The 17,258-nt window shown below is 49.2% G+C and overlaps 5 protein-coding genes across 5 annotated transcripts; 1 reads left to right on the top strand and 4 right to left on the bottom strand.

The window, feature by feature from the left end:
* Nucleotides 1-109: 109 nt before the first annotated feature.
* On the bottom strand, nt 110-703 carry Z518_03318 (uncharacterized protein; the record flags this gene model as incomplete). The annotated part of the gene is made up of 1 exon (XM_013420343.1): nt 110-703. The coding sequence occupies one exon, from the start codon at nt 701-703 to the stop codon at nt 110-112; it is 594 nt and encodes a 197-aa protein (XP_013275797.1).
* A 1,515-nt stretch (nt 704-2,218) lies between these two features.
* On the bottom strand, nt 2,219-5,879 carry Z518_03317 (uncharacterized protein; the record flags this gene model as incomplete). The annotated part of the gene is made up of 5 exons (XM_013420342.1): nt 2,219-4,343; nt 4,395-4,967; nt 5,024-5,048; nt 5,099-5,269; nt 5,324-5,879. 5 exons carry the CDS (start codon nt 5,877-5,879, stop codon nt 2,219-2,221), a joined length of 3,450 nt encoding a protein of 1,149 aa, XP_013275796.1.
* Nucleotides 5,880-8,297: 2,418 nt separating this feature from the next.
* Nucleotides 8,298-9,205, bottom strand: Z518_03316 (uncharacterized protein; the record flags this gene model as incomplete). The annotated part of the gene is made up of 2 exons (XM_013420341.1): nt 8,298-8,855; nt 8,912-9,205. 2 exons carry the CDS (start codon nt 9,203-9,205, stop codon nt 8,298-8,300), a joined length of 852 nt encoding a protein of 283 aa, XP_013275795.1.
* Nucleotides 9,206-11,897: 2,692 nt separating this feature from the next.
* Nucleotides 11,898-13,609, bottom strand: Z518_03315 (uncharacterized protein; the record flags this gene model as incomplete). The annotated part of the gene is made up of 3 exons (XM_013420340.1): nt 11,898-12,274; nt 12,330-13,182; nt 13,265-13,609. The coding sequence occupies 3 exons, from the start codon at nt 13,607-13,609 to the stop codon at nt 11,898-11,900; spliced, it is 1,575 nt and encodes a 524-aa protein (XP_013275794.1).
* A 2,405-nt stretch (nt 13,610-16,014) lies between these two features.
* Z518_03314 (uncharacterized protein) lies at nt 16,015-16,796 on the top strand (the record flags this gene model as incomplete). The annotated part of the gene is made up of 2 exons (XM_013420339.1): nt 16,015-16,111; nt 16,165-16,796. The coding sequence occupies 2 exons, from the start codon at nt 16,015-16,017 to the stop codon at nt 16,794-16,796; spliced, it is 729 nt and encodes a 242-aa protein (XP_013275793.1).
* Nucleotides 16,797-17,258: the final 462 nt, after the last annotated feature.

Raw genomic sequence — 17,258 nt, 5'->3', positions numbered from 1 at the left:
GAAAAATCCATCAAATCAAAGATCGTTTTGCTGTATCGCTGGCCTGCTTGCCTTGCTTTGGTGCGCTCGCATCTAAAGGATGGTGGGACACGTTGGCTTGAGAGACTGGTTAAATGGCCACATGGATCATGCTGGGTCTTCTTTCGTGTGAATGTCCGTATTGTCCAGCATAGCCATACTCGTATTCGTAGGCATACTGCTGCTCTTGAAGATCTTTGAGAAGAGCTTCTTCTAGTTCCTCTTCTTGATCGAGTAAATCCTCCACTGCTGCGGAACACCGATCGTGGGCCATTCTGAGGCCTTCAGTTTCATCGGCTCCCGAGACCGTGCAAATGCTGAGGATGGAGGATAATCGAGATCGCTGAGTTTGGAATTGGGCTTCAATCCTCTTGGATGCGCACAATACATGGGCATAAGTTGTTGATTGTGATGTCGTCCGGGATATGGGTGAGGGCGAAACCGGGCTGGATGGTGTGGAAGAATGGGGAGAATTGGCGGGAGTGCCGGTCAACAGATGGTATCGGGTAGAGAGAGGCACATGAGACGCGATCAGAGTAGCGAGCTTCCAGATGTCGCAGTAGATGCATGTTGTCGAGCAGGCCGCGGACAGAATCTTCTGGGTGGCATCTACTTCTTGCTGGGTAGAGAGGAAGGGTCGGAAGCCCTTGAGGAGAGCTGGTTTCGCTCTGCAGGCGGAAGGCATTGTGACGAACGGTGGATAGATCAATTGACAGGTGCTGGATGTCGACGTGTTGTACAGATAATCGTCGATCTCAGTGTAGTGGAATGGAAAGGTTGGTATTCGATCAACTATGGAGCACCGATGAGTTCGTGGTGATAGTTCGAAAGGGTTGATGGAGAGGGAGGAACGAAGAGAGAGATAGATAATTAATATAATGGTTATGGGGTGAAAAAGATGGTCAATCTTACTCAATAGAATGCTCATATTGTGTATGACCCAGTAAGTATGTAAGCGGTGCATTTGTGAGTCCACCGTCCCTTTGTCGCCCAGGTACTCACCGTGGGACTTTGGCAGGGGTCTACCCGTCAAAACGCATATCACCCCCCGAAACCAGCATGGTCACGCAGCCAACGGACCAGGTTGCGGTGGGCAAACCCAATGAGGCGGTTCTTCATCCCGCTCTACACGTGGACGGCATGGATAGAGTTCGAAATCTTCACCGTTCTATCGGTGGAGAGATCAAGAGGACAAAAGCCAAGCGGTGACATCGGAACACCCACAGCACTTGTACCTACAGAGCCAGAAAACACTTGGCGATCAACAGAATATGTAGGTTGCCATTAGCTGCGACAGGGAGTCCCTCGTTGTATAACGTGCAGAGGGGAGACATACTCCTTTGCCGCGCAGGAACGAGGGGCACTAAAGCCCCAAGCGTCGTGAGGCAGACTCGCACCCTTAGCGGTGAGAAGCCTGAGGAACCCAAAGCCTGATGCCTGCAGAGTGCTGGTTAGTCATCCAATCTCAAGTCCCAAGCCGCGCTGCGCCCTGCCCCTGCGGCCTTACCAGTGAACTACCGTCTTTTCTCTGTCGAGGTTCTGATTTGTCTAAACCTCGGCCACTCGTGTTCAGGTTCGCTCCCCGGTTCTCTTTCAACCAACGTTTCTTTTGATTGCAAACCATCCTGCCGAACTGTCCTCCGCACAGGTCAGCCCTATCCAGGCAAAAATCTTGAGACGAAGATTCTTCACTTCCCACGCTCCAAGGTCAATTCAATCACCTGAGCACGCACACCAAATAGCCCACAAAGATATTCGAGGCCGACGTTCTACTGGTCCTCCCTCCTATTCCGACCTTTGCTACACAAATACTTGGCCAAACTCTTCCGCAGAAAAACATCCGTCCTACCGTAACCTTCAAAAGAGCTGCACGTGCAAAGCTTTTAGCGATTGAGATCCCAACTGTCAGGAATACTGAGAAACACAACCAGAGGCAGAAGCATCTCAATCTAGCAACGATAATGTTTTGAGGGGTATTGTGGTCGCCACCACCACGACATCGTCATACCCTTCTGCCACCTATTGACTCATCCGAGTGATTCTGGCAAGCTTTTCCTGACTGACACTGCTGGTATGTCACCGCCTGAACCAAGACATCTCAAGCATGGCTCTGGCTGATTCATACGAACAAGTCTTGTATACAGTGGCTTGCAAATCGGTTTCACCCATGTGCAAGTCTGAAGATTCAAGGTGTTGCAATTCATTTTGAGACAGCACCAGCATCCACGAGCATCTTGACCACCTTCTCATAACTACGACGTGATGCTGCCTGTAATGCATTGCCGTAGAGTCCCCCTTCAGCATTGACATCCGCCCCAGCATCTATTAGCAGCCTGACCACCATCTCATCGCCATGAGATGATGCCGCTTGCAGCGCACTGCCGTAGCATCCTCCTTGAGCATTGATATCCGCCCCAGCATCTATTAGCAGCCTGACCACCTTCTCATCGCCATGATATGATGCCGCTTGCAGCGCACCGCTATAGTATCCTCCTCGAGCATTAATATCCGCCCCGGCGTCCACCAGCATCTTAACCACCTTCTCATCGCCACGTATTGATGCCGCCTGCAGCGCACTTCCATAGTATCCTCCTTGAGCATTGACATCCGCCCCAGCGTCCATCAGCATCTTCACCACCTTCTCATCGCCACGGAATGACGCCGCCTGTAGGGCATTACCATACCGCCCTCCTTGAGCATTGACATCCGCCCCATAGTCCATCAGCATCTTCACTATCGTCTCATCGCCATGAAATAATGCCGCCTGCAGGGCATTGCCATACCGTCCTCCTTGAGCATTGACATCCGCCCCAGAGTCCATCAGCATCTTCACCACCTTTTCATCGCCACGATATGATGCCGCTTGTAGCGCGTTGCCATAGTATCCTCCTTGAGCATTGACATCCGCCCCAGCATCCAGCAGTATCTCCACAACCTTCTCATAGCCACTCTCTGATGCTGTATATAGTGCATTGCCATACCCTTCTTGAGTATTGACATTCGCCCCGGCATCTATTAGTATCTTGACCACCTTATCATAGCCACCTTCTGACGCCGCTTCGAGTGGATTGCCATGTCGTCCTCCTTGAGCATTGACATCCGCCCCGGCATCCACCAGCATCTTCACCACCGTCTCATGGCCACGAGATGATGCCGCCTGTAGTGCATTGCCATATCGTCCTCCTCGAGCATTGACGTCCGCCCCGGCATCCACCAGCATCTTCACCACCATCTGTTGGCGACTTTCCGATGCCGCCTGCAGCGCACTGCCATAGTATCCGCCTTGAGCATTGACGTCCGTCCCGGCGTCCACTAGCACCTTAACCACCTTCTCATAGCCACAAAATGATGCCGCCTGCAGCGCACTGCCATAATATCCGCCTTGAGCATTGACATCTGCCCCGGCATCCACCAGCATCTTCACCACCTTCTCATGGCCACGAGACGATGCCGCCTGTAGTGCATGGCCATACTGTCCTCCTTGATCATTGACATCGACATTTCGTTGCAATATTCTCACACAGATTTCTGGTACGCCAATCGTCGCCGCGTAATAAAGAGGCTGGGCTATGTCACTTGTCTTCAGCCACAGATATGGACCTCCCCATGGATTATCAATGTCGTAAAGCTGTCTCCACGAAAGCAGAGCAGTATCCTCATTCGTCAAAAGGCCTGACGCGAGATCAGATAATGCATCGCTAATTGTATTTCCGGTGTTCTGTGTGTGCTGCCACCACTCCTTTGCCGCATATAAAGATAAGGGATACTGCTCGATAAGCTCTTCGGTCAAAGGTGCGTTCTGACAAAGGTGAAGTAAGTAATGCAGACAACCCTCCGCGATAGCAAGGTGGCAGATCTGCGGCCGAAAATTCAAGTCAAAGGCACATCGACTAGACAAGAGAAACTCCTTTACGGAAAAGTGTGAGAGCTGAATCTGTATTCTGCGAGCGTCTTCCTTGCTGCCATCCCATGAGTCGGCGTTATTGTTGTCATTATTGATGGGGTCGAGACTGATTAAGCTGGAACAGACAACCATTACGTCTGTAGGATCAGGAAGGCGTTCCTCTGGAAAAAATCCTCCCTGGTCTGCTGTTCCTATGGCAAGAATTTCAACGATTTCTGCCAAATTCAACGGACGACTTGAGAAGCATAACCATTGTAGAGCGCTGATGGCGTCTTGAAGTTGACCTGTCGATTCAAGACTTTGTAATATTCGATTGTACGTCTCGTCCAGATTCTTCGGTAATGATGATAGCGCCTTTCTCAAGGCACTCAACTTGACACATTGACGAATGGACTCAAGTTGACAATATACCCACCGAAACCTGCTCCACTATTAATAAACCATAGATAATGCAATGAAATGTCGTCCATACATGCCACCAGCCTTTTCCATCAACGTAGTGGTAATCTCATTCCGCACTGAATCTGGCCATTTCTTCAACTTTGTGTCTGTGGCCATCCGATCGTGAATGTAGATATGTATGTCGGCATCCACCAGGGCGCTTTGAATATTGATGTTGTGAGTCGCGATTGGACTCAGCCCGTCTTCGATGTCTTTTTCTCGGCGACTCGTTGCCAACACATGGAGGTCCCGTGGTTTTAACTTCATTAACTCGCAGACGAAAAGTAGCAAATCTTCACGGTCTGTGCATTCATCCAGCGCGTCAAGGATCACGTACTTCTGTCCTGGGCAGGCAGCTGCCTTTCTGAAGAGTGATTGTGTGACGTCTTCAGCTGGCTGCTGCCGTCCATTGTCGCACTTTTGATACAACCGTTCAAGATCCTGAATGACGTCGCTCCCCTGTAGCGCACACTGGAACAGCAATGATCGAATAGCCATTCTGGAGCACTGTTTCTCCACATCTTTGAAGTCGAAGTAAAAATAGCTTACGGTCGTGTCGGGATGGGACTCCTTGTAATTGAGGATATGGTGCAGCGACGCAGCACTAGTCGCCTCGTTTAGCCACAACCCTCTGTGCTAAGATGTACTTCTTGGCCATACCTCAAGATTGTCTTACCGCAACCCGCTGACGCAGCGTGTTAGTTCTGCCGGTTTCCTTCTGCAACTGCGACATACCACTACCGTGAAGCCACATCAAAGAAGTTGTTGAGTTTTTCCAGTCTGCGAATTGTTGACCGTTGAGCAGCCACTGGCCCGTCTTCGGGTGTCGCTTCTGCAGCGCCGCGTGGTAATTCGTGGACGGGTCCGGTATGCACAACCACTGCGACAATTTGTTCGGTAAGTTCTCTGTCACGTAAAATTTCAGCTCAGCTATTCAACACGTGCGGTCGGGGTACTTACGATCCACAAGGGTATGCAGTCGCTCTATACGTGTATGAAGTTGCTCAGTCTGTTCTCTCACAACCACGATGTCGTCATGAATGGCCTTTGACAAGGTGCTTTCTTTTGTCAGTGGCCTCTCACATCCCCGCAGCAGTTGCACGTACATCAAGTCATTTGTCAAAGCGCAGCTGATGAGCGATTTCAATCGTTCCATTCGAGCCACTGCATTTCCCACCTCCTTTTTAGTAAACTTCCACGATAGTGCCGATTTGATCTGGTCTCTTTTCCTGAACGATAGCACTTCATTCACCATTATTTCAAGTGTATCTTTGAATTGGTCCAGCGGACCATTTTTGCTTCCCAGCAATTTCACTTGATTGAACCATGGGTCGTCGGATCGGGCTTCTTGGACTCGAAAGCGCAGGGTGGTCAACAGACCGTAGAGATTACTGGCCTCAACTGCCACCTTCGCCTGCTCTGCTGTTGCATTTCTGACCTCATTAATGTAGCTTGTGAGGGTTGACGTGAGCTGTAGGACAGCGACAATGCTAGCCGCCAATGATAGAGGGTCCATTGCGCGATTTGCTGGTCGGGCAGAGAGCCCATAGGGTGAACGAATTGATCATCGACGTTGGCGAAGGTAGAAAGAAGAGACGCAGAAGTCAATCTTGTTTGCGAATCATAGAGTCGTAAGTTTGAGCGACATTGTGTGCTTGGTGAGAGATCGTCTGTGCAGCGGATATTTATGGCAGGAAAATGGTCAACTTCCTGAGAGCAGTACTGCCCCCCTTTGAGGCCATGAAGATGACACATTTCAGGTGGTCGACCATCCGCTGCTCTGAGGCTGAGATCAACTTTCAATCCGAGCGGCGCAGGTCGTGTGTGAGGCGGCCTCTGGCGTCTCAGCTTTAGCGCCGAGGTAGAGGGTATTCAGGGGTTCGAACGGCGATGGCTACAGCCGCCTGGAGGCGCGCCTCGGCTCGCTCCCTTCCTGGTCTGGCGGGTACTTTGACATTGTGAGCCACGTAGCGCATGTGGCTAAGCTGAAGGGAAGAAAATTGGGGCCATGTGATAGACCGATTTGTCCTCAAATATGGATGCCAGGGTCTTTTGGTGCGGTATAGTTCTGCTGCTGCTCTTTCCTAGAATGCGTGAAATGTGGCGTGTGTGTAGAATCATCCTGTAATGTTGAAACCTCGTCAACGACAACAACTTGGCGCTTGCTCGTTCGCAATTGAAGTGGGGGCGGAGAATAAGGGTGTTTTGGGGGGGAAGGGGTAACAAAAAGTCGGCTGTGAAACTGACTTCGCTACAGGGCCACACTTCATTCAATTCTCCGCCCACAGTTAGTATTCATAAAGAGCTTGCGTCTTCCTGCATTCAGCCAGGATTGTTCTGCAAGCGTTCTACCAACCATACAGCAAACAGTCATCGTTTCGAAGCAGTGCCAAGCCAAAACCTCACATGATTTGCCAATACTGTAGTCTTGGCAATTCCTAGCACCCCCACATACTAAGTTTAATCACGTGGTCACATCCTAAAATTCAGGTATATTATTTTATTCCCCCAGAATTTCCCCCAAATTGACACCAAATCATAGTTGACCTATCAAGGACGAAACTTAGTGAACACTGGGTTTTAGTCGAACCGATAGAATTGAGGGACCTCGCTTGTGTTCGATCATAACTGAGGCAAGAGGGTAGTCCGGCCTAGCTCCATTGAGTTTCTAGGTGCCCTAGATGGGTAAACGTAATGCTCCAACCAGTGATTGTTGATGTCGCACTTTGCTGATACCAAGTTTAGGAGGTCACTGATTCAAACCCTCCTTAAGTTGAACTTGTCTTGACTGATAAGTTTCGCTGGTTGTGGCGCCCCCATCTATGGGTTAGTTATAGATTGACCCTGGGAGGGGGCTTTCTTTTTTTTTTTGGCTTTCAATTTTGAGCTGCTAGTCCTAAAGCACCGCGTTGAAAAGCAGCCGCGTGAGCGACCGTGCGACATGCGTATCCGTGTGAACGACCATATGAGATATATGCCGCCACCGACGCCCATTCGAGAAAAATTATATGGCACTATGTTGGCATCTCCAATGGAACTCGAGTGTCAGTAGCAAAGCAATTTCTCCGGACGATTCCTCAACTTGGCTATCCCAACTCATTTGGACAGAGCCAGAGACCAATGTCAGCAGAGGTTGAACTGGCCTTCTCATCAGCTAAGAAGCTATTGACACCGGAGCGCGCAATGTCCTCTCTGTCAAGTCACTCGAAATCTATGAGGTCTTGCGTAATTTGAGGCTTCATGACATTGTCCTTCAACAACTAAATCGAGATGAGATACGAAGGCAAACTCTGACGATGAGGACACTCCTACTGCATCAGGAAAGGTCGATACCTTGTATGGCGATGCGTTATTGCTGACATAAGGCGGTGTTAAGGTTTTGCGTCGTTTCGAATGCTTGCCGTTGATCGTTTCGAAACGTAGAAAGCTTTGCAACGTCGAAACATTGATGAGACGTGGGTTTCATCACATGCATCATTACGACACCCCATCACCCAACTCAACGATGAGTAGGGGAATCGTAAGAACGGCGACAAAATCTTTTTGATAATCGACGTGGTGTGGCTCGACATTGCATAGGGTCTAGGATCTGACACAGGAGCTTTCACGTCGTTATCAATGCTGCATCATCCCCCACCTACATACTCCCAATAACCGGCTTCTTTTCAGTTTCCCACGCGAGTCTACGTAAGGTAGTGGAAGACAAGAAATTAATGCAACAGAGAATCTCACAATTTCGAAGCTACCTGTCTTAAATTCGACGACGGTTCCATCCACAGCAGACACTCCTCAGCTAGCGAGGTTATGCATCCCATTGATCGATTGTTCCCTCCCCCTCAGCGATCTTGGATATAAGTTCAACGCGCCGTGATTCCAATCAAAGACGCCAACAGAAGCACTTCATTCTGTGGATCATTCGAGAAGCGGTGCTACGCTAGTCTGGTAATTTGATATGGAGAAGTTCACACAACTTCTTTGAAGCTAGATGTTTTGCTCGCTTCTTATTACCGGCCTCGCCTGTAGCCTTTTTTCCACGGTACGTGACCTCGTATCTGAACCTGGGGGGATAAGCTCGGACAAGGGTTTCTTTGTAGAGAGGGACAGAATCCTTGCCTGCAGTAGTCTCCTGCAGTGTCTTGGTATACCGCCAAATATCCGTCTCGGATTCTTCAGATGATAAGTCTTCATACGTAGGATCTTGTTGCCCAGCCGTATCAGACTCGGAGTTGGTGTTGACGGACCCTGTGCTCTGAAAAATTTCCGGGCTGTGCTGTTGTGAACATTGGGCCACAACGTGAGGAAGAACGTTTCTCTCTTCTAGTGTTCCGCGGCTCAAGATGGATCCTATCCAGCCCAGGAGAATTTCTCTATAGTTGACAGGAAGAGCAAATTGGCCAGCGTCAGTCGGTTGGTACCGCCGGACCCTTTTGAGGTTAAGCTCTTCACAGCAGTTGTCGTAACGAAAACGAGCAAGCCTCTGTATCAAGTCTCCCTAGAATCATTGTGAACCACAACTCGCATTTCTACCGGTGGTGACGCCAGACATACATTTAGGGAGGTAACCCCGTCTCTCCCGGGAGTGTTTTTCAGTACCGTCTGAGCCAACATATAGTCCAAATATTTCTCTCCCAGCCATTCGTCTCTGCGAGCAACGTCGACGGAGACAAATAGCGATGTGTGGCCGACAACATGGTCTCCTGGCATCTCCAAAACAGGCAAATCCATATGGCCTTCGTGGTCATCAACTGGTGCGGATAGAGGTGATGATAGCTCTTTAATAACTTTGGCCTTCTTTCGAGACCTGTAACTAGGGCAGAGTTTGGCAAGGAGAAGCTTGAACATGTGAGCACAAGTGGCCAGGGTTGAGCTTTCGATTATCGACTTCGTGGAGCACAGGGCACATTATTTCAATCTCTTTCAGACTACGTTATTAACATGTGTTGTCCAGTGGATCGATGTCGAATATCATGCCGAACAACCTCGCAGCCTTGTGCCGTTCTACCCCAGTGGGCAATGCAGCACAACCAACTGTACATAGCACATTGAACAAACCGGTGAGCAGAATGAGCAACCATACATGGGGTTGTGAAGCGGAACACTAGAATCTGTCAATAGCAAAATCCTCTCAACGTTACATATATGTACGAGCGCCTTATCCCAGCCTCTCAGTGCTTGCCTTATGCAAGCTTATGCTTTCGGTCTGCAAAGGACAGGTGCATGGTAAACATATGAAGATCGTCTCACGGGCAGAAGGGGGCTCGAGAATTTGCTACTTCAAGTGTGTTGGCATCAAGAAGCTAACCGGTGTGATGACGGAAATGCAAAGCGCTTGTGGCTAAGATTAGACCAATCATATCTGAATCCCACGCGAGTTCATTGGACACTTTCTAGATCCAAGAACTTGAACGAGCGTCTGAGCCACAAAGGCCGTTGTTCCACCGAGTTGCTATGTCATGGTCTTTGCACCCGACGGGGCAAATGAAAACGGCGAGGCTAAGTGGCTAGATCAACATGGATCGGCCCGGAAACCTTGATTGCATTTCAAAAACGACATCCCATTAGTTGAGGAGTTGATCCTCCTCCGAAATATCAAAGATGTTGATTGCTCGCCCAATTGTTCTATCAAGGTCCCCAGGGCTCTTTAGCGCTAAACGTCCTTCTTTAAGTTGCATATCCCACGCCGGCAGATATCATCCTCAAGAATTCGATTTCGAATGGGGAACTGAACACCAAACTCTTCTCGATATCGATCTGGAACTTAAGGTTTAGCGAAACCAGGTTGCTTGCATTAGAGGGACCAAAAAAAAAAAAAAAAAAAGAGAGGACAAGTGGGGGTGCTGTATGCAGAGATGTCTCTACGACGGCATAACTTTATGCAACGACTAATAAATACGACCAGGAACGGTTGGGCAACTAACCATCAGTCCGTGGGTTGATAGAATACGCTCCAGCAGGGTTAGTGCAGTGACAGGCATGACTGATCAACTTGTCAGCGCAAGTCCGATGCAGAGCATTCAGGAGAGGCGCCATCCAACATAGGCACCAAGGATGACTTGTCGCCAAAGTGTTTGAGCGGCTCTTTTTTTATTAGGCCTGCAACCGAGAAACTTCCAACTATTGCGCCTTGCCCTTCTGCAAGTAGAGGGGCCTGGTATTTCACAAAAACGTCCGTTTATCGCACACTTCCAAATTCCTGCAATCCCCGCGTCCGATTGCCGGAGAACCGTGAGAGCTACGGAGGCGGAGAAAATGGATGTACAGGTGATGGAGACTCGAAAGAGGGTGCTGGACGAAGAGCATCCCGACACGCCGAACAACCTTGCATTTACCATGAAAGAGAACAAGGCAGAAATGCCGAAACCGTTAAACTCATGGCAGAGTGCGTATGTTGTCAAATGGATCAAATTGAGTGCTCTGAGGGCAGCTAGCTACCCCGCAACTCAGTGGTTTATATACAGTATCCACGACATTTTTACGAGAACGGCATATATTTTTCAACCAATCAGAGCAAGCCATTTGCGGAGTCACGTGGTTTGCATTGTAGTACAGAGATATGCCGATGGTGTGCAACTGCCGAATCAGGTCTTTGGTGCTCAGCATTCTCATGTTGAGAAATTGAAGAACCTTTTAGTGTTGAGCTGGGATCCGTTCAGGCGATATCACGCGGCCGAAAATGGCGCTTCTGGTTGATATTGTAGTCGTCTCAACCACACCATTTTGCCACTTTCGCAGCTTTTATGCCTTCCTTTTTGGTCAGTATCACTATAGGTAATGAACCGTACAGGCAGCATATTGGGGCAATAGGCTTGATGCCTGATTGGTCAACTGTACAGAAGGCCGTGGCCAACGATAGGAGTTTAGAAGCCCCAGTGGAACACGAATGGTGCGCTGACAATTGAGCAACCATACCTTTTGTTGCTCACCGTTCTTCGTCTTTCACAACAATGAAACTGCTGCATGTCTCAATTATGCTAGCGTACAGGTGGGCGAGATTGAAATTCCGAACAACATAATGGGATGCCGATCTCGTTCCTGCAGCCTTGCAATTACATGTGGGTCTGATGCTGGCCCAACCGTATCAACCAAAAATGTCATTGTCCTATTGTCCTGCAAACTTCCCTGCGACCTTTTTCTGTATTCGTGCTGCATCATGTTCAAGATTGTAACCCGTCAAATTTTCGTTACACATGTTCACCTCTCGTTCACGAACGCCAAAACTAGGCAGTTGCAGATTGTACACCATCTCAAGCCTGTAATGCAAGTAATTAGTGACTCTTCAGGGAATGAAGAAAGAGGTATTGCCCAATGCTTTGAAAACCTGCCAATCCATTGTTAAGCTACATTTGGAATTGTTATTCGATAACTCCGACAATCCCCTAACACTTTTATCTCTTCCACCCCAGGATATCACCGAATTGACAGAGTTAGCTAACGTATTGCTCCCACGATTCCACAATCGCTGGTTGTTGCATCATGACAACAGTCTCGCCTGTAGGATGAACAGCACATACTTAAGACATCTCATCCTTTCAGCTTAATATCTGGGAGGTGGAGGTGCACCATAACCACCTTGTTGCTGTGGAGGATATCCTCCTGGTTGCGGAGGTCTTCCATATCCGCCTTGTGCCGGTCCGTATCCACCGGGTTGCTGGCCATATCCGCCCTGTTGTCCGTAACCGCCTTGCTGAGGAGGAGCACCATAACCACCCTGCTGAGGATATCCACCGCCATAACCGCCGGGTGGTGGTGGGGCACCATATCCGCCTTGAGGAGGTCGCGCTCGAGCCTTTTCGTCTTTAGAGTCGTAGGACGAATCGATCGAGCCCAACAAGAGTTTGATGAGCCAAAGTTCGGGAGACAATTGGACGGGTGGGTTGGCATGCTGCATTTCATATGCTTCGACTTCATAGTCTGTTCTCGTGGTTAGTTTCTGGTTAAAAAAATTTTCGGCAGAAAAAAAGCATACTGGATGTGCAGTCAATGATATCGCCAATTGCCGGCTCCTCATCAAGCTTGCTCAAGAATTCTTGAGCCTTGAGATCATTGCCGACCTGTGCGAACTGGAATACCAATGCGCCCTTGCCGTAACGAGTATTTCTAGCCAACTCGTCCGATGCGGCCTTGATGATCCTCGCTATATCTGAAGGGCTCTCGCCCGTCGGCTGTCCGTCTGTAATTGTGATTACCAGTACTGGTTTGCGCAAAGTACCGCGTCTCGCCGGGTCCAATACCAAAGGACCCAAAATTTTGTTCTGCAGCTCACGACCCATGGGAGTTAAACCAGAGAAGCGAGTGTGAGCAATCATCTCATCGACATGCTGCTTGTCGCGGATGCCGTCGCGCTGATCAGGAGAGTTCATGAATCGTACTTGAATGCCGTCGGTGTCGAACAGCGAGGTGGCATACGCGACACGCGACAATATCACTTTCAAGTCGTCGATGCGTTCGCCGTTTTCTTCAAATTGCATACTTCCGCTATCATCGACGTAGAGAATGACGTCGTACAGTGCCAATTTGACAATATCAGCGGCAATTTCAGTGGAAATGCGCCATTCCTGTGCTAACTGTGCAACTTGTTGTGCGCCACGATTTGCGATTTGGTCGAGCAAAGAATTGCCTGGGGGATAGAAATTTTGGAGTCCTTTCTCTTGAATTGTCGCTTGGAGAGCTTGCTTGTAGCCTGCTACGTTCCCGACCGGAGCCATAGGCGCGCCACCGATTGGCCCGCTGCCATATTGCTGTGAAGGGGGACCGCCCGGAGGACCGCCTGGGGCTGGGCCGCCGGGATAGGGAGGTTGTCCTTGTCCTGGAGGAGGACCCTGAAAGATCAGAAATTTTGTTAGCCTGTAGTCCCCAAAAATTATCATGTATGAGGATGAGGTGAAATGTGCTATAACGAACATATCCATAACCGCTATTGGGCTGTTGTTGTTGGTGTTGATACGGCAGTTGTCCATAATGATTCTGTGGCTGGTATTGTGATTGGTACGATGTGTATGCTGGTTGTGGCGATTGATATCCCCCTCCTTGTTGCGGCGGTCCTGGTTGTTGGCCATACTGAGGTTGCTGGTGTTGTGGTACCTGCCACGACGGCTGCTGGTATGGTTGTGGTGATGCGCTTGGCCGTGGAGGAACAGGAGGTTGATTGTAGGGTTGAGGAGAGTATGGTGCTTGTGGTGCTGGTGCACCAGGATATCCAGGTGCTGCTCCCGGTGCAGATTGCGATAGTCGCGAGAATTTGCTCATAATTTGGGTAGATGTGATGAGTGACAGTGGGGGTTGGAGAGGAAATAAATTGAGACTTGTTCGTTTTGGCAGATCAAAGACAGTCGAGAGTCAAGAGAAGCAAGCGCGGGTTGAAGAGGGTGGGTTTGAGATACGATCAAGTGACGCAACGGAGAAAGTTGGCCAAGAAATGATGATTTGAAAGTCAAAATGTCAAAACTGGCAGTAATCGGAAGAATCTTACCGAAGAACCTAGTTTTGGAGGGCCCCCAGGGTATGCTTGATATTGTTGTGGTGCGCCGGCCGGGTTCTATAGTGCGTTAACTGTGGAATCCATATTCCTTGGGTTATGAGAACGACGGCCACAGCAATCCCATCGAGCATCGCCGCCTATCCGCAAGGGCGACTTACGTATCCACCCGGGGCAGCGCCGCCAGGCTGTGGAGGACCACCTGGATATGCTGCGCCGGTGGCGTTTGCAGCAGCGAGTTTGGAAGCAAGCTATACGCGTCATCGTCAGCTTGGAATTTATCGGAGACCGATGAAGATGATATCACGGAATCATGCGGGGCAGAGGACAACAGAGGGGTTCTTTCCGTCAAAGGGACCCTTACACCCATGATTTTCGGTCTGAATATGAGATGTTTTCTGCTAAAAAATTCAGCTTATTTGAGGTCGAGGGGGTTAGGTAACAGAAGAGAGGATGAAAGGACGAGGCCCGATTCTTTTAAAGAAGTGATATTCCATCTGTAACACTTTCGAGCAAATAGGGGATTGGGGCTGAAACGTGATGGGAAGCTCGTAGCGGGAGGGCTGTGCTGTTCTTGCTTGTTCCCGGTGGGGTGGATAATGACACCAGGTGGCTAGTGAATGGACCAGGATGGCCACTCTAACCGCATGTGCAAAAAAAGGGGAAGATCTTGTTCCCTTGCTTGAAGCCTGAGTCTCATTTCTCACAATCCTGCCGTTGCGCCATTTTTTGGCTGTGAATCGCAATCGATTGCGCCACTGAGGCTTCTGCCTGGCCACAGCCACAGCATTGCTCAGCCACAGATCCTAACCCCGCTTTGACCTCGTTCCCTCGGTTCCTGATCCATTTCCCCACCAGTAATGGACCATGTCTATCTGCTTTGCAGAATTACTCCTGTTCTGGGTTAATGAGAATATTTGGACCCGGGAGCCTATTGAGTCGAAGATCCGCCATAGGGAAAAATATTCAGCTTGCTCGCATCCCCGTCCATACTGTACCGTACTCCAAGCGAGAGCGTCAGATCAGATTTGATTGCTTAGTAAACCCTCGCTTGACTTGCCGGGCCTGGACGGCGCCTTCGGGCATTTTTTTTCCCCGTCTGCGAACCCGGTTTTGATGTGAGAACCACGAACAGGAACGCGTTGGTCGTCAAAACTGAGCGCAAAATTAATACCGTTTCGTCATCATTAACAAGGACTTTTCTCTGCAAGGCTACAGACCTTCCCCATCCCGAGATTGGCGGAGAATCGTAGTCATCCAAAGATCAAGTCAACCCCCAGCCTCCGACATGCCTAGTTATAGCTCATCACAAAGATCCTCCATATCGCAATTCGTCAGCTTCACGCAGGCAAAAGAAAGCATAGCAGCGAGGGTATGTAAGGCCAGATTTCGCTTGGAGTTATTCATTGAACAGTCTGCCACAGTTTCTCAAGAATCATGACTGGGACGTGGAAAGGGCGCTCAACTCGTAAGTTAGCATTTCGTTTCTTCCTGCTGTTCAATACATATATGTATCCATATACATATATATTTCTTTGCTTTGACTCTGAGGGGTGAGTGCTGGAACAGAAATCCTGGTGGAACTGCTCATGACCATGTTGCACGAGGTTGTCCAACAATCAATATGGCAATTGCGAGCAACATCAAACATATTTTGGTCGGTGTTTCTTCAAAGCAGTCTGTTTCCATAGACTGTGGCTGTCAGATTGCAAACGGGAATCTTTCAAACATTCTTTTTGCCGAGACTACGCAAGTTTTCATGTCTAAATCATCCTTCCAAGGTTGGGTTCTCACTGCAACAATCCACCGCCTCTTACTTTCACCAACTCACCATCTCGACTCTACCCTCCCCACGATTGTAGAATCTCTTTCTTCTACTCCCTCTCACCATTCACCAGCATATCAGGATCTTCCCTCTCACCAAAAGGTCCTTCAATCCACCGGTATCACCGAACCCGGATTACCAAAAAGGGCATGAAAGTCAAGATGGCTGTTTCCTCTGGGCAAGACACCGTCACAGGAACGCTGCCAACGCATCTTCATCTGTCATGAGTGGTCCGTTGACCCATATGAAAATATCAGCGAGGAACCAAGTCAAGCACAAGTGGTGGAAAAATTAATCGTTCTCAGCCCGCAGGGTTGGAGTTTGACATGCTATCAAGTTCGGGAAACTGATATGATTTGTCTCGACAGATTTTATCAGAGTGGATCAAGCAATAGCCCGACCCCACCGATCCAGCAGAACTTGAGCAAACTCTTTGACCAATATCGAGGTAAATATCGCTCGTGATCGTATGGGGGGGAAGAATGGTTGACTGGTCCACAGATAACCCCAAGGATGCTCCAGACACGATTGGCATCGAAGGCGCTCAAAAATACCTGACCGATCTCAACGTTGAACTTGACGAGGTAGCTCACTTGGCCATTTGTGACCTCCTGCAGTGTCCCTCTATCGGCGAATTCGAGCGTGACCGCTTTATTTCCGGTTGGCGAAACGTTTCTTCCGGCGACAAACCTTACGACAATGCATCCCGCCAAGCCCAGTACGTCGATATTGTTCGAAAGAAGCTGGCGACCGATTCAGCCTATTTCAAACAGGTCTACCGCAATGCATTCAAACTCGCCAAACCAGAAGGCCAACGTAGCGTTCCCCTGGACTCCGCGATCGATTTTTGGAACATGTTCTTCCGAGAGGGGAAAGGAGGTATCGAATGGAACACCCCTTCGACAAAGTGGCTGGATTTGTGGTGTGATTTCTACGAATCACAGAGCAAAAGACCGGTCAATAAGGATCTGTGGAACATGATGGGCGAGTTGGTGATGAAAACCCGAGAACCCGGTGGTGAATCTCTCACGTGGTGGACGGAAGATGGTGCGTGGCCCATGGCTATCGACGACTTTGTTACTTTTGTCAAAGAGAAAAGGAAGTCAGACGGTGATACAATGGATACGAGCTGAAAGGGTGATTGAGATACGAAATAAGCAAGGAATAGAAGCCCATGACGAACCCACGAAGTATCTCGAGTTTGATATTTGAGTCTATTCACAGAGCGACCAATTCAAATAGCAAGGACAATGTATGGGGTCCTCTCTTTGCACAAGACAATCGACCATCTATACCAGTGAATTGGGGCGCTGGTTGATATCAGGTGACTTTTCCACCGGCGCAATGTTTGGGCGAAACAGCTACTACCAGTCAGCAACTGATTAACAACTGCGGCTGCAATTGATGATGCCCTTTCTTCCACAGCAATTGGGCGTCATTCATTGTCACTCGATCTCTCAACAAGCATCACTTTGATACTGCACAGGCAAGCACCACATTCTTTTTCTCCTGCCATGTCTCCATAGGAATCTCTTGTTGCGACGCATTTAAATTTCAATATCAAGTTCCCGGTCCACAGATATGTTCCCCGCCAT

This window comes from Rhinocladiella mackenziei (assembly GCF_000835555.1).
Source record: "Rhinocladiella mackenziei CBS 650.93 unplaced genomic scaffold supercont1.2, whole genome shotgun sequence".
NCBI lineage: Eukaryota > Fungi > Ascomycota > Eurotiomycetes > Chaetothyriales > Herpotrichiellaceae > Rhinocladiella > Rhinocladiella mackenziei.
The sequence above is the reverse complement of the archived record's forward strand: the minus strand, read 5'-3'. Positions and strand labels throughout refer to the sequence as shown.